Source organism: Sceloporus occidentalis, unplaced genomic scaffold (genome assembly GCF_023333645.1).
Source record: "Sceloporus occidentalis isolate IW3139 unplaced genomic scaffold, rSceOcc1.0.p SCAF_5, whole genome shotgun sequence".
In the NCBI taxonomy this organism is placed as follows: domain Eukaryota; kingdom Metazoa; phylum Chordata; class Lepidosauria; order Squamata; family Phrynosomatidae; genus Sceloporus; species Sceloporus occidentalis.
Window position 1 is genome coordinate 139,867,428 of NW_028316985.1, and position 17,733 is coordinate 139,885,160.

A 17,733-nucleotide genomic window follows, 5' to 3' on the forward strand; every position below is an offset into this window, starting at 1 on the left:
AAAACAAGAGGTGTTTAAGAAGCTGAAGGTTTGATCTTAAAGAGCTTTCAGGAACCAGGAGATATTAAACTCTGTGTCACATTAGTGATGCCCAAAGGCTGGAGCAATGGAGTAGCAGTCCAAGGACATCTGGACAGCCATGCATTTGTTCCTCTTGCTGTAGAGTATCACACTCCAGCTAGAACATTTCTTATTAACACGAACATTTCACAACAACTTACATTTCAAATCAAGTGCTCTAATAACCCTATGCAGGCAGTCAGATTTCAAGTACAGTAACAACATGTTAGGAAGAACATGTACACTAACCTCATCCATTTCTGACATATCTGCATTACTCTCTATGTTTGAGTATTCATGTTCTGAAAGGGAGACCTTCTTTTATAAATGGAGACACACTACACCATGTGAAACCCAGGTTTTCCATTATAATACTACACATGTCATAGAAATAACTCTGCTTGCAGAGGTCCATTTTAATTGCTCTGTTCACTTCCTCTCCTCCCAAAAAGATAAGATATCTTTTTGGATTATGTGTTTAAATGGGAACTGTTCAAGTTAATCAAGAACATTTCTTGAAGTAACTTCCAACACACTTGTCATCAGTCATAATATTTACATATACTCAGGAGCTTTAAAATCTCAAGCTGCATTAACCAGCTGTCATCATAATGTCAACCTCCGGTCAATTTGATGTGAAATAAAGGTCAGCACATTAGTTTTGTAGATAGGAAGATCCTTTTTATCTAGTGAACTGAGCATTTATTAAGGAAAGAAATGCTCATGTTCCTTGCAGATATTGGTGGAAATTTTACCATTTGTTTTTCTTCATTGCTTTAAATGAAGAAATGACAAAGAAAGAACTTTCAATTAATAATTTTTTGGGGGGATGTTTTGAGTTATTTTAATACAACATTGCTTAGTCTTTCCTTATAGGAAAGAAAATGGCAGATATGCTGATGATCCATCAAACAACCATTTCATAATATAGTAATGCTGACTTGGGACAACCAAGCTATTGCTTATCACAAATATATATATATATTAATTTACAATATTAAATTAACAGGATTTATAACTCAAGCTGTCTCCAAAGAGATACTTAAGGCAGCTCACAATAAGTAACTACAATCGGCCCTTCATATCCATTGGGGTTCCATTCCAGACCACCAACACCCTGCGAATAACAACAACAACAACAACAAAAAAACCCAAACGCAGGACTTCAAGTCCTAGTGTTCCCAATGGCAGGATGCCATGCATGCAACAGATCTGGCTTGACTCCATGCACACACTGTCATTGGGGTGAATGGGGCAGCACATCTGCAGATGTTCAAATCCATGGATGGCAAGCACATGGAGGGCGAGAGCTGAATGTTCAAAACAATGGAATAATTTTTTGGATCTACTTTTTCTAAAAGGTGTAAGCTTAAAGTATGCAACATAATGAAGTTCAATTTTTTCCACTGAAGCAGACTTCAGGAACATGAGGTTGAAGGCTTTCACAGCCAGCATCCATCATTGCTTGTGGGTTTTTTGGGCTATGAGGGTGCATTTTAGAAGAGTTTATTCCTGACGTTTCACCTGCATCTGTGGCTGGCATTTTCAGAGAATGCTGGCATGGAAGAGAGTGGGGTATATACTGTTGGTGGAAGGGATTTACATGTTAATCTGTGCATTGTTCTGTTACTGAATGGCAAGGTCTCAGGGTGTCTATTTAAATAATGATCCATTGTCTGCTGGAAAAAAAACTCTCACCTTGGGTGGTTTTCATTTGCATTTTTTGGTGTTTTTCAGGACTGGAAGCCAAACATTGTTTACTTTAAGGGTTTCTTCTTTCCTGTTGAAGCTGTCCAGGTCTTTATGGATTTCAATGGCTTCCCTGTGCATTCAGACCTGATAGTTGCTGGCATCGTCCAGAATTTCAGTGTTTTCAAATAGCATTTTATGCCCAGGATGGTTTATAACATGTTGCGTTATAACCTATAAATTTATAACTTGTTATAACCTATAAATACAGTGCTTGGCAAAGGACAGGAGAGACCCTCTCACGACCGCAGGAGTTTACCGCATACCATGCAGCTGCGGACAAGTCTACATAGGGACCACCAAATGCAATGTTTAAAAACAAATCAAGGAACACGAGAGAGACACTGCAGACTGGGCCAATCAGAAAAATCTGCAGTAGCAGAACACGTTATAAACCATCCTGGGCATAAAAAGCTGTTTATTTATTTATTTATTCCAAATAAATATGGAATGACAGTATAGGTCTGGGCATATTTAACTTCTATTCTGTAATACTGTATTTATTATATTTCTCTAACCTTAAATTTATAGGTCTTTGAGAAATATTACAATAACAGTATTAACATTATTAACAACCTTTCACATATTTAAAATGTACTTTTGACTTTCAATATTACTTAAAATCATTTTAGTTCATCTTTATAAATATTCTAAGAAATGTGCTTTTAATAAACAATATTTTTTCAGAGAAGGCAATCACTGGAAATAAACACCATCAATAATAGATGTCAGGATGGTTATATCTTAGTAAAATTTAAAATCCTATAGATTTTGTTTGTTCTGTTGACCTTGTTTCTGTAAAAATGGATTTAAAGCAATAAACTTCATATTTATTATATTGGCCACTACAGAAGCAGCAAGCAATATTGTTCAGCTGTATAATATTCAAGAGAGGGTTTCTGTGCAGCCGTGAAGACTCGTGTGTGTGTGTGTGTGTGTGTGTGTGTATGTGTATTCAGAGCAACCAGAACTGTGTCAACGCTAATGCACTTCTAACATCCTAAGCAATATCATTACTTAACAGTAAAATACATTAAATGCAAATTAAGACCTTAAAAGCTGGTATATTCATGTTCTAATTATGTTTAAATTTTTCCTGTTTCTAATTTACACTAACATTTCCTGCAAATCATTGTAAAGATGCCAAACTATTGAAATAAAGGTGTACCGATTGTATTACAGGTGTCTCTGGCACACAATTAGTTCCATGAATATTTCTCTTATTATATTAAAAATAGAAGTAACAACGGTTCTTTATTCAGATCTGAATATTACAGAAGTTGCTATGGTATCAAGGCAGATGGTCAGCATGAGAAGTGCTTCATTACTGCCTCACCCCATATATGCTGCCAATAAGTGGGTACAAAAACTGACAGAAGGTAAGCATCATGAAATCAAATAGGAGGAAAGGTTGTTAGCAACAGGGAAATGTGAAGCAACAGAAAAGCAGACAAACATCAGAAGTATAAAGTGGATTAAAGAGAACTGAAAAAAGATATGAAAGAACAGACAGAACATACTTTTATATAACAGTGGGATGCAAAAGGTCAAATTAGGTACAATGGGAACTGAACTGAGAATGTACAATAGTCAAATGTACAATGAGATGGTCTTTGATCATTCTACTGAAAAAGGTAGACTCTACTCTGCAGATAATAAAATGTTCCAATAAGGATTGCAGTAAAAATATTAACATAAATATCATATGCAACTGTGCAAAAGAGCCAACAGAATTCTGGTCATCCTCTCCCTTCATGTTACATACACAATAGAGGTGATAGGAAAATATGGAATATTGGGGGTATCCATGGCCATCCATTATATCTCTATCAGCCCTCCTCACTGACTGTTTATTTCACAGTAGATTATCTACAAGGAATGCTCTGAGGATGGACACTGCACACTTGTACAGGGAGAGACTGTACTAAACTGTAAAGCAACTTTGTTTTCTTGCATTTCCTACTGAGTGATTTAGAAGAATGATATTGTGCAGCGAAGACCTAGCACTGAGAAAATCACATTTCTAAAATAGTTTCCACAAATTACAGGACTTTACAGAACTTTTGTTTACCATGGAACCTAGTAGATTATTAAGAAATGTAATCTGTAAAATAAGAACCCAAGTAAAAATTTATATTTATTTGTGACTAGAAGTGCAGTGATGCGACAATAAAAACTTTTAAGAGCTAATAGAAACACTAATGTTATATCTTATTTTCCAATTCATTTTCAAATCATGTTTGGTCCTCAAGAAATAAAAGTGGGCATAAGCAGTAGTGAAAAGGGATCTACCATTCATACAGAGGGTGAGCCCTTGCCAAAGACTTGGCAAGAAGGTGGTCCTGGATCAATTTAGAGCTCTGAAAAAAATTAGGAATTTTGTTCAAGAAAGATTACACCCCAGTGAAACATTCTGAAATAAATATATTCAGGACATGAAGCCATGTGTGAAAAGTTTCTTATTAGAAAATCCGCACCAAGAATAGCTTCCTTAAAGTTTTACTGGTTTTATTTGACTGCTTTATTTCAAACTTTGGACAGTATAAAGAGCAGTCTTGGGCATGTGAATAAGATAGGCCTGTCTGTAAGCACCTTATGTTTGCTATATAGAACATCTCTGTGTGTAAACTTTAATTATTTACAATTAAATTGTTTACAATTGTGTGCATTGAACTAATTAAAACCATCAGTTGCTTTTTCATTAAGGGACCACAGTTTTCCATAGTTCAATAACAGAATTCTCTTTTAAATCACAATAAAAGAAAAGCAATGCAAATACAGGAGAGTGAGTGGGGAAAGATTCAAAATTTACCCATTCCAGTTCCAGCTGGAGCAATTTCTCTAGAAAAGATTTCCACAGCTTTTTTCTGTTTATGAAGTACAGCAAGCCAAATAACAGCTTCTCGAAGACCCTGTTTTTACAGCAGAAGTGAAAAAATACACAGATACAAAGAGCAAATTAGTTTCATAGGTATAATATACAGCTCTTTTAACAACTGAAACTTTTTTTTACAGTAAAAGACAAAAACAAAACCCAGAATTTAAAATGAGAGTCAGAAGTCATGAGGCATAATAACTTCTACTGTTTATTGCTGATGTTGTGTGCCTTCAAGTCATTTCGAACTTATGGTGAACCTAAGGTGAAACCCCCTATCATGGGGGCTTCTTGGCAAATTTCCTCAGAGAGGGTTTGCCATAGCCACCCTCTGAGGCTGAGAGACTGTGGCTTGCCCATGGTCACCCAGTGGGCTTTCATGGCCAAGCGGGATTCAAACTGTATTTTGTCTGAAATCTAACTCTGAAATCCTCGTTTATCTGCATAACTGATTACAATTATTAAACATGGATAACTCTATTAAGACACTAGCTTTACCCTGGTTTTATTGACAAAGCAGCCATCATCCACAGCAACTGTACAATTTGGAGCATTAAAAGTTATGACTAACACTCAGATTTTAACTTGCAAGTTATCTCTTTTCTATAAATAATTTAATTTCCTTCTAGTGACCCTTACTGTAAACTTTTTAATGCCTGGTTTTTGTCAATGACAGGGTCATCATGTTAAGTTTAAAATGGCATTGTTCAGTGTCTGGCAAATCACATTCTGTACGGAACAGATTCCAAGCATGAGATTATTATATTTTGAAACAGAGAGCATGATCTCAAGAAACCTAAGGGAAGAAAAGTAAATACAATGCCATTTCTCTCTGCTCCATTTTGAATGCATCCTACCACTGCGACCAACTTGCTATTTTGTAGGAGAATAATTTGTGATTCTGAGAATCTCTGCCATGAAAAATATAGCTATGTCACAGCTGACAGAGGGCTGTCTAACCCGTATTTGAGTGTCTTCAGTGAAGCAGAATCCACTACCTCCCGTGGCTGTCTGTTCCACTGTTTTAGTAGCTTTGTGTTTTAGCAGAATTGTTTATTGTTTTTCCTCTTTTTGCATTAATAGTTTTTAGCTGTAACTTCCTTTAAATCAGATGTAAGCCATCTTGGGTCCTGTGCAAGGAGAAAGGCAGGATATAAATTAAATAAAAATAAATTAAATAAATATTGCCAAGAGGTTTCTCCTTAATTTTTAGCAGAACTGTGCTTCCTTTCTATTTCCACTTTTTGGTTCTTGTCCTGTCTTCTGGCAACAGAAACCAAATCTGCTCCATAATCTTCATGACACATTTTCAGATATTTGAAGAGTGCTATCATCTCTTAGTCTTTTATAAGACTTAGGATGAGTCTTCTGTTCTCCATGGTAAACAGACGTTCCTCATACAACTTGACTTGTAGAACCCTCACCATCCTGGTCACTCTTCTCTAAAAAAACAAATATTTTGTCGATGTCCTTCTTTAAATGTAGCAGCCAAAACTAACACCACACTCCAAATGCAACCTAACAGAATAAAGTATTACGATTACTTCCTATGATCTGCACACTATCTTTCTGTTAGCAAAACCAGGACTGCAACTCTTTTGGCAGCTGTATTGCATTGCTGACTCATATTCAGCTTGTGATTCACTTAAATAAAGGTTATTTTCGTATTTACTGTTGCTAAGCCAGATCACCCTATCCTATACTTAAGTGGTTGTTGCTGTTGTTTTTGTACCTAAGTAGACCTTTGTAAAGTATCCAAGTGTAATTAACATTAATTTCTGTTAAATCTCATCTTAGAACTTTTGACCAAGCCTATTTAGACTCTTTTGAATCTTGATCCTTCCTTCTGTGATGCTGGCTAGCTTTCCTAATTTTGTATCATCTACAGATTTGATAAGCAATGAACTTCAGCCAAGCTATCTACAGAATAATAAACAACATATGGCCTAGGGCAGAGCCTTGAAACACTCCACTAGAAACTTCTGTCCAGCAAAATACTAAGCTGTTACTAAGCATTCATTGTGTGTCATTGCTTGACTTTGACAGTAGAAGTGCTTTACTCAGACTTTAATGCCTTGTTAACAAGAATGTCATTGTCATTCTTCACATATAACCCCCCCCACACACACACACACAATATGGTCTATTCCTTTTGAACAAGATATACCTTCCAATTCCTAAATGTCAGTCATCCTATCTGTTCTCAGTGTACATTTCAGACTGCTGTTATCATTCCATTGAAATTAAAAATGTTTACTGTTCGTTTCACATGCTATGTGGATGTTGGAAGTCTTCCTTATATGAATATCTAGTATGCCTGGAAAAGGAGTGACACCCACATATTAGAATAATAACTCTCTTGCCTTCCAAATGGGATAGAGGGTAGAAACAGGAAAGAAGGAAATGAAAGCCTGGTGAAAATGGATGTGTAGAACAAAGATCTCTCTCCATTGTTTCTTCCCTCTTCCTCGTACAAGGGACTGTTACAAACTTCTTGACCCAACCTTGAGCCATGAAACCTACATGCTATTCCTTATATTCAACTCAGTTCAATGCACTTGGCATATCATTTCTCAACTTTCTTCCATTACTCTGCCAAAGAAAATAAAAATAAAACATTTCTGATGTCTGGTCACTGAAATACTGCTCTGTTGCTGCTATACCTCAGAATTAATTGAAAATGTCTTTATTTTCAAACTCCTTTTAAGGTTTTGAAACAGAAAATAAGGCAGATGGAGCAAGATCTTGTGGGTAGGGTGGATGGTCTATGCACTCAAACCCCAAATTCTTCAAAATAATGCTCTTGCCAGCCCTGTGAGCATGTGCGTTGTCCTGCAAAAAACAAACAAACAAACAAAAAACACCTTTCCGCAGCTTCCTTCGCTGCTTTCCCTTCAATACCAATTTTAATTGGCACAGAAAGTTAGAGAAGTATTGTAGAACAGGACAATTTTTAATGCACTGAAAACCCTGCTACTTTCCACTGCCAAACTTCATCACCTTGAATGGCAGTACTCAAATAGAAGTGTTTATGAAAGGTATCTCATTTGTCCTTGGGGGGAAAAAAGCACTATCAACAAATTATGTGAAGGACACCAGAAAATGACAAGTTAAAAAGGGACTTTCCCTCCTTGGCATAACCATCTCCAGTGTCTTTTATCCTTCCCATGGGAGGGAGGGTAGAAAGAAAGAAGGGGCAGTTTGCTGAAAATGCATAAAGGAAAAAAAACTCTTACTTATCTACATTCCCTCATTCTTCATTTCTATCCATCTGGTGATGGCAAATGATAGCAAACGTAGGAACTCATATGTGTTTGTTTGTTTTCCCTCCTTCCTTTCTTCAGGACTAGTGGAGGAGAAATGATGGAAATGAAAATAGTCAAGGTAAATGGAAAAGGAAAAATCTTTATTTTTTGTTCATATTCTGATCGTTTGTGAATCTCTATTTCACGGTGGCTCAGTGGTTAAGATGCTGACTCTGTTGATTGCAAGATTGGCAGTTTGAGGCCCAAGCACCATGTGATAGAATGAGTCCCATCACTAGTCCCAGCTTATGCCAATTTACCAGTTCGAAAGCATGCAAATGCAAATAGGTACTACTTTGGTGGGAAGGTAAACAGCATTCTGTGCAGTCATGCTGGCCACATGACTCACAGAGTAGTCTTTGACAATGCTGGCTCTTTGGCTTAGTAACAGAGATGAGCACTGTCCCCTACAGTCGGACACAATTTGACAGCCTAGTTAAAGGGGATTATCTTTACCTTTACTATTTTATACTTACTCCATCTATATTCTGTTTGGCATGTGGTCCATATGTTTCCTCAGAACCTAAAATCTGTAGGTTAACTGCACTGTAATCCCCATATCCCAGTTTATCAAACATAATGCGAGTCCTGAAACAAGAAACAAATATAATCAATAAACTGTTTCTAAGAAAGCGTTTACTACTAAGGTTCTCTATAGGTCTCCATTCTAAAGTCCAAACTACATGGAAAAACAGAAGACCCTTACTAGAGTTCTCTGACAGACAAGGCTAAATGTCTCACAAAAATACAAATCCCAGAATTCCATACCATTGAGTCATGGTAGTTAAAGTGGCATCAAACTGGATTATTTCTGCAGTGTGGATGCAGCACATGTCCCCTTCTCATGGAAGACCTGAATTCAAAACCAGGACTGATACTGGAGCATGAACCAAAGTAATTGCTAACTGGTCCATCATCTCCTTACCAAACCAATACAGTGGATCCTTGTTATACGCTGGGGTTTGGTTCCAAGATCCCCCGTGTATAACAAAATCCGTGTATGCTCAAGTCCCATTAAGTATAATGGCATAGCAAAATGGTGTCCCTAATAAAAAATGGAACATCAGGGTAAATTTATACTTTTTTGGAACATTTTCAAACCGTGTATGCTTGAATCCGTGTATAAAAAATCCGTGTATAAGAAGGGCCGACTGTATAACATTTTCCTGTAATTAGTGACTCTCTTTACACCTAATGGATTTCCCATTCATGCTCCATTCGTTTTTGTTTTTGTTTTTTTGAACATTTCAGGTATAGGAAGTTCTACATCCTGTGTTGGCACCTGCTACAACACTGTTGCTAATTTCTTTGATTTCCTCTTTTCTAAGGAATTCTCCTGAACTGAATCCTCTGATGAAACTAAATTTAAAGTAAACAACACCTTCTTCAGTAAACCTTTAAAATGTTTTAATTCAAAAAGTCTTGTCGTATTATTCTCTCTCTCTCTCTCTAATTTTTGTAAATTTTATTTGTCTGCAAATTGCTTCAAGATTATGAATAGCAAGTGATATCTATTTTTAATATTCATGATAATATTGTGATAGTGTGTTTTATTACAAACATTATATATGATTGAGAATGTGTTTCTGTCACAACACAACCTTTCCAAAATACTTCTACCAGTTCTTCTGCCCTTTTCTATTGCTTTTGGGCCTCCCACGGGACAGCAAGCTGTAGCTCTGAATCCATCAAGATAAGTGGCATTCACCTAGCAAAACAGAACAGATGCATAAGGTTTAACATTAGCTATTCAACACCCTTATATTGACCAGGAATAAATAAGAAATATACTTTTTATATTCATAAAAACTATTTTTTCTGCTGTTTTTGTTCAGAAATGAAAGCCATAGCATATTGTGGAAGAATAAAAACACAAACACTATTCAAAGGATTATTGAGTGAAATCCACTAAAAGTTGATAGAACAATCTGTGAAGTCAAAAAACTGGATTGCATTGAAAGGTCAGATTCATTCAAATGCTTTAATAGGAGTTTAAAGTTATATAGTCCCATAGCATATGAACAAAATTGGAATCAGAGTTTTCCTTATAATATGTAGATTCCATGAACCAACATTGCTAACTTGATTGACATCTTTTTGCTATATTGCTATGCTAACATAACCCATGGTTTCTTTCTGAGGCTGCCACAAACAAAAGGCAAGCTGATACCTTCTAAAACTGAATGCCAAAAGTGAAAATATTACAATTATGCAAAAGGAGTGCAGTTCAGTGACTTGTGAAAAATTTTCTTACTACACTTGGTCAAATATAAAATTCACACCCTGACAATAATGGTTTTTCTCCAAATGTTTATGATAGTACACCCAGATAAAGCAATGGCATGATTTAATAATTAAATAATTAAAAAGTAATGAAGAACCTTGTAATAGGATGAAGGAGGCGATCCTTTAGCTCCCTGAACCTTCACTGCACCACCTTCAACTCCTAAAAAAGATGTTTAAAAGATACAAACTTTAGTTTTACTTATAATGAAAGACATACTAATAAGCTTTTATTAATAAGATGTTGCAGTCTAAATATCTTCACTTGACAACAACATTATAAAATAAAGATGAATACACTATTAAATGAAGATGAATAATAATTCTTTTGTCTTTTCTTTTTCTTTTGCTGTAGCCTTGCTGAAAGCGTCTTTCTGATCAATGGAGGAAAAAGAGTGTTGGACTATAGGGACCCTTAATCTGATCCATTAAAGTTCTTGCTATAATGAAAAGTGACTCAATAGGGTTCAGCGTAAGTGACTAAGACATCTAAGTTACAAAGTTTTTCAACACTGCAGACAAAGTAATACAATAATCAGAAAACAAGAACAGTCCTGCTGTATCAAACCAAAAGCCTATGTAGTCCAGTGTTATGTTCCACAGTGGCCAATCAACAACAACGAGTTTTATTGAACTGACCATAACAACGATAACATACAAATATATCAAGATACAAAGAAAGATAAAACTGAGTCACTCCTTGAACTCATAAAAATTAACTAGGAAGTTAAGCACCTAAAAATCAAATAAAATTTGCATATAATTAAATAAGAACAGGTCTAATAAAATAGGATACAGGGTAAAATACATACTGAATATAAAATATAAAATACATACTAAAACAGATTAAAACGGGGGAGATAATCAATGGGAGTATTAGTGGCCAATCAGATACCTATGGGATGCCCACAAGCCAAAAATGAAAGCAATAGCAAACTCCCTATCACATTTCCCAACTAATGGCATTCACAATCATAATCTGATACTGGAGGATCTAAAGTCCTTCAAGCCTCAGCCCAGATTTTGCAAAACAAGGGGGAAGAAGGAAAAATCAAGTCCTTAAACAGAGATTAATTCATAAAAGGAAAATTAGGATCCAAGCTGATGCTGAATCAATAGGTTAATACTAATAAATGGTACAACTCACCTTGGAAGTTGTGTCTCTGGTTTTGCACAGTGTAAAATAACCACTGTATGCAAATACTCATGCAGACATGACACAGTGACAATAATGTTCATGGGATTCTTTTCCCATTTGATTGAAAGAAATTGTGATACTGGTACATACAATTCAAATTATTTGAATTACTTTGCTTCCAGAAGGGGTAATTCAAATTAGCTGCTTCATTCTACATAGATACAAATCACACCTTCTTTCTAATCCCTTTTTAGAATTAGCATCTGATCTGACTGAACAAGACTGTATTACTGATATTGTTGATTTTTGTACTGAATTCAAATTAGCACAACATCTACCAAAGGATAAATATTTTAGCTTACAGAACAAGTATCGATCACAATAAAAATGAATTATGCCAGCTGGCAAAGACAACTCAACAGTCAGCAACCAGGATTATTTTGACTTTCAGTACCCCGGACAGTTCTTCTAAATGACCATTACTTGGAGGAGATGCAAGATATAAAAACCTGTCACTACCATAATGTTAATACAAATATCATTACTATCCTAAGGCATTATTCTCTTATTTCCTTTGATTTAACTAGGGACTAATTTCCACAGTTATTGCCAAGACTTCTTTCACGAGGATATTGATCAGATTAGGTTTCTCTGGTTGAAAGAGAAAATCAAGACATGTGACAGAAATCTTGGCAGTAACTGCAAATTATTCCGTTGCTGAATAATTTTGCTCCACCCTAAATCACTGTGTATTAATCCAAATAACTACAATCATAAGTTTCTGTACTATACTGGTGGACCAAGGATGCTATCCTTTGGTAGCAACATCACAGAAGCATAAGAAACTGTGCCATGATGATAAGTTACAGGAACATGACAATGCTGATATTTATAACACCATCAGTTAACAAAGAATCCAAGCATCCTAAGTTATTTCCACAAAGCCATTCTCTGAATGTACATTACATTCACATTGACAAAAGTGAGAACAATACCACCTTTAAAAATGGCAATGCCAAGCAGTTTTATTTGGTACCTGTACAATGGCTGATAATATATGTCTACCCTGCAATGGGCTTCCATGTAAAGATATTACATGTCAAGTGTGTTTCCTATGATATACATGTCTTCCTTATTGTGGATTTCAAAGGAGGAGCAGAATTACTATTTCAAGAAGATCCCACAAGGACCTGATGAAGCCCCTTCCCCTGGACGTCTCCAGGAAGACCCATAATTTCAGTCCTATTGCATACCTTAGTCATCCCGAAAGATATTTGTAATATCCGCCACATTTCAGTGTTTTTATCATTGAAATACTAATATGTACTTTGAGCCTCCGTGTGAGACTGTTAAAATAGTTTGGGCTCTCTAAGGGCTGAACAGACAGCCCCAATTGGGGTAGCTTGGAGCCGTCCCATTTAGGCTGGACCGGGGCTGTAGCAAAAAGACGCGTGGCTCCAATCCAGCCAGCATGGCCCCAATCCAGCCAGAAAAAAACTATCTGAGGTGGAAAAAAGCCACCCTTTCGTTTCTAGAGCCGGCTTTTTGACGGCTTTGGGCAAGTGGCATCTAAACCTTCTTTCTAATTGGATTATGCAGTTTGTGTTGGACCAAGGTCTCTGGCAGTAGAGAGCAAGGCTAAGCAAGCAGCCTCAAGGAAGCCCCATTTCTGTTTATGTCCCAGCTTGGATCTGGTCCTTGTTGCAGCAACATACAGATGTTCCTATCTAGTTTGCAGCCCCAGCATCTCTTGGAGCTATACAAGGTCCTGATTGCTCATCTTGGCTCCCTGTGAATCTAGAACTACCCTGACACTGGCACATCCTGGATTTGTGGAAGGATCTGCCATCTAGGGCATTGCAACCTGCCTTCCAATATTAACAGCATAGGGGAGCAAAAATCCTCAAGAATCATCATAGTACAAAATGGCTAAGAAAATGAAACAGTAAAACTATGAATACATGCAACATTACATAAATCAGTAGTCATTCATATTAAATTAAAAAAACAACAGAAGAACTAAACAGAACTAACTATTTAAAGAGCTTTTTATTTTTTTAAAAAATCAGATTTTGCCTAACAGAGAAGATGCCAGGTGAACTTCACAAGGAAGGTGTTTCAGAGCCTCAGCATTACCTCTCAGAAGAGCCTAAAACATGGGCTCATTCATTTTAACACTCATGAAGGTGGCACAGCTCACAGAATCTATGAAACAAATTTTAAAACCTGGACAAGCTGACACTGGAACTATCCAAGAACTAACTAGGCCCCAAAGCTGGGACCTTTGCACCCAGAAACCCCAGCCAGCATGGACAGTGGTCAGGAATTCTAGGCACTGTAGTTAACCAATCTGTGGACACTTATTTTTCAATCCACTGCCTTAGATGCAGTATTCTAAACAGAATCTGAATACAATGACAATGAAACAAGATTAGATGAAATATACCTACCAAAATAAACACACAGTTGGGCTGCCGCATTTTGGACCAATTGAAATTTCCAAGTTGTTTCTAAAGGCCATACAGAGAGTGTTGCAATAACCTACCCTGCATTGGTAAGTTCAACCATCTAGGATATAGATAACTAATGTTGTTGTTGTTGTTGTTGTTGTGCGCCTCCAAGTCATTTTAGACTTATGCAACCCTAAGGTGAATGCTTCACAGGGTTTTCTTAGCACGTTCCTTCAGAAGGCATTTGCCACTGCCATCTTCTGAGGCTGAGACAGTGTGATTTGCCAAAGGTCACCCAGTGGGTTTTTATGCTCAAGCAAGGATTTGAACCCTGGTCTCCAGAGTTCACCACTAAAACCACTTAACTATACTGGCTCTCTAATGTACATTATTGTATAAAGAAAGTCAGGGTTTTCTTCCCTGTACTTCAGTGCACGTGCATTCCATTGTTTTAGTATTGTAAGATTGCACAAAATGCATGACATTATTGCACAAAAAGATGACATATATTAATTGTTTTCCTGAAAAAAAAAACAATTAGTTACTAATAGACCATGGTAAGAAACATATGTCAAAATATAAAATGATACTTTGAATATAAGGGGTTAGAATATTTTGAACCATTAGTCAGTGAATGCATGTTGATTTTCTTTTTAATATCTTTCACCTCGTTTTTATAACTGCAATAGTAATATCTAACTTGAGCCTATGACTACAGGATAAGTCAAAGCCTAATTCCAACTGTTAGTTTTAAGTGGAGCAGATCCATTGAAATCAATGGAATTTACATAAATGCTGACATGCATGTTCCCATTAATTCTGTTCTAGCTGGGTCTAAGAACTGGGTGTAGGCCTAAATAAACATAATTTAATATGAATTGCATATTAAAATTACTTATAAACTACAATATATATTAAGAGAAATTCAATACAAGAAAAATATCTTTAAAAACCACAAAAAATAGATCAACTTTGCTGCCCTTTATATTAGAAAAAATAGTTTCACTACTTGAATCATAAAAAGTGCATTAGTAAGTTCAACCATCTAGTTTATCTAGTGCTCCAAACAAAATATTTAGTAAAGTAAACAATTAAAGTAGATAGGCCTGCAGTCTATTTTCTGGTGTACACTGTTACAACACTTATATCTATGAGCTATTTGAGAAATCTGCCCATTTCCCATCTGTTATATTTCTAGTAGAATAACTAACTGAAAGTTCATGTGAAAGTTCATTTGGAGTTCAGATGTAGTCATACTGGGCCATTTACAAACTAAAAGTTCATTTGGAGGTTAAATTTTTATTATTATTATTATTATTATTATTATTATTTTAAATGCAGCCTATAAAAGCAGCCATTACTTTATCAGGCAATTTGGAGTAAAAGGAATCCTCTGTATGTTTAAACTAACTTTGTGTATGTGACCCTTGCACACCAGCAGGGGACATTTTAGTCCCCAAAGAGCCATACTTTGTTTCAGAATCCACATAGAACTAAATCTACAATGAAGACATTCTTTGACATTGTCACCTGACAAGATGAAACAATCTACTCAGATTTCAGCCACTTGCCCTGTACAAACTTTTGTTCAAACAAACAAAACCAGCTGGGATTTTAAAAAGAAACCTCAACAAATACATGGCTTTCCAACATTCTTTGATTATCAGTAGGTTTGTCCCCATCAGAAGAACACCGAAATTCTCTTTGAAGACAGGAAATCCAGGAAGCACAGATTAAAGCCTAACCACAATTCTCAATACATAGCAATTCTCACAATTATACACAATTGACTATAAGCAAGGGTCAAAAACAGAAGTGGCGGGTATCCCATACATTAATTTTTTCTAAAAATTACTTTTTATCCTATCCTTTTTCCACTAGGAAAGTCCTCAAGGAGTGGTCCCCAAATTGTGCCCTTTAAGGAATTTTGGGCTTTAGCTCCCAGAAGCCTCAGCCATGTTGGCCAGTAGTCTGGGATTCTGGGAGCTGAAGTCCAAAATCTCTTAAAGGGCACAGTTTGGGGATCACTGTCCTAAAGGGAGCTTACATGATTCTGATCCTGTTATGTTTCTCTTTGCAACAAAAAGCCTGACTGAACAAAGGTGCACACATACATACCAAATGAGTAGATATACAGACTGCTGTACGTATTTATACACACACAACATACAATTATTCCAATGTAACATTCAAAATATGTGCAATTTGTGTGTACTATCTACAGATCCACATATACAGCTATTGACATGTAATGGAAAAGTGCTCATCCAAGTGTTTCTGGAAGATATTTCTCCTGCTGAAGGCCACTACTTCATCTGGAAAAATACTTAACAGAATACTGCAGTAAACATGTTATTGCTATATTCACGTTTCTTGATTAGCAGAAAGTAGGAAAAATAAATTTTGGACTGTAATACAATTGTTCATAGAATTGCTACTTTTGATTCACAATAAAGCCATGTAATAATTGCTATAGTTTCCTTGGAACAAAGAAAAATCATCCATCATCAGCAGACACTAACCTGGGATTTCAGTAATGGAAACATCTGAGAAATCACATGTGACATCTGGTAAGAGATACTCTTTAGGATTACCAATTTCATATACCAACTGTTCTGCCACTGTGCCAAAAGATAACAGGCCTCCTGTGTTGGGTGGTTTGGATACAATAAAACTTCCATCAGAAGAACATTCTACTATGGGAAAACCGATGTTATGCCTAAAGAGTTGAAAATATTGAATACTTTACTAATGCAGACAATGTGCAAATAACCATACAAATAACAAAAAATATATTATGATACTGACAAAAGAATAACAATATACCATCAACCATTAAAATGTATTCTGATATTTTTAAAATTATAGAAACATTTCAGAAAAATGTTTGCAAAGAAAAAAGCAGATATCGGAATAATTTCAAATAAGGAAGATTATAGGAATATAAAAAATTAACAACCCAAAATTACAGATGAGAAGATGATGACAAAATAAGTACGGTATATACTCCAAAGAAACTGAAAGTTGTGAGAGTATGGTGTATAGTATATACAGTTGAAACAGTCCAAAAAAAGGAAGAAGAAAAGAAGAAGAAAAAGAAGAGGAGGAGGAGGAGGAAGCAGTAGCAGCTGCTGCAATCTCCATGCTCTGCACTAAAAATATTAAAACAATCATTTGTTATTGAAAGAGGACCTCGAGTCAATTCAGACTCAGGATGCCACTGTTGATGAGACATGTCCAAGTATCCCTATCTTCCACTGCTCTGCTCAGGTCCTGCAAGCCCAAGCCCATAACCCCCTGAGCAAGTCTATCCATCTGGTTTGTGATCTTCCTCTCTTTCTTCTACTCTCCACTTTTCCAAGCATTATTGGTTTTTTTCCAGTGATCCATGCCTTTTCATTATGTGGCCAAAGTACAATAGCCTCAACTTGATCATCTTGGCTTCTAAGGAGAGCTCTGGTCTGATCTATTTAAGAACCCATTTGTTTGTCTTCTTGGCTGTTCACCATATCCTAAGTACTTTTCTCCAGCACCACATTTCAAATGAGTTGATTGTCTTTCTGTCTGCATCTTTCACTGTCCAGTTCTCACATCCTTACATGGTAATTAGAAATACAATGGCCTGGACAATTCTGACTTTAGTGCTCAGTTGTATGTCTTTACCCTTCAGGAGCTTTTCTAGTTCTTTCATAGTTGCCCTTCCCATTTCTAGTCTTCTTATTTCTTGACTGCAGTCACCATTCTGATCAATGTTTGCTCCTAGGTACAGGAATTCTTTAACTATTTCAATTTCCTCATTATCTAGACTGATTTTTTGTGTTTCTTCTGTGATCATTATTTTTGTTTTATGTTTAGCATCAAGCCTGTCCTTGC

General features: G+C 36.2%; 1 protein-coding gene across 6 annotated transcripts in view; it reads right to left on the reverse strand.

Annotated features, from left to right (window-relative positions):
• The window catches only part of LOC149312893 (uncharacterized), a 48,582-nt gene that overhangs the window by 13,128 nt on the left and 17,721 nt on the right, over positions 1–17,733 (reverse strand). For all 6 annotated transcript variants that reach the window (XR_016281326.1, XM_089525640.1, XM_089525642.1 and 3 more), the window contains exons 9-13: positions 16,383–16,579; positions 10,371–10,435; positions 9,591–9,697; positions 8,466–8,577; positions 4,622–4,721 (exon numbers count right to left, since the gene is read on the reverse strand). Coding sequence is in view for 5 of the 6 variants with exons in the window: in XM_089525640.1 (XP_089381766.1) it covers positions 4,622–4,721; positions 8,466–8,577; positions 9,591–9,697; positions 10,371–10,435; positions 16,383–16,579 (581 nt within the window). In the remaining variant the exon portion in view is untranslated. The remainder of the gene's footprint in view (positions 1–4,621; positions 4,722–8,465; positions 8,578–9,590; positions 9,698–10,370; positions 10,436–16,382; positions 16,580–17,733) is intronic.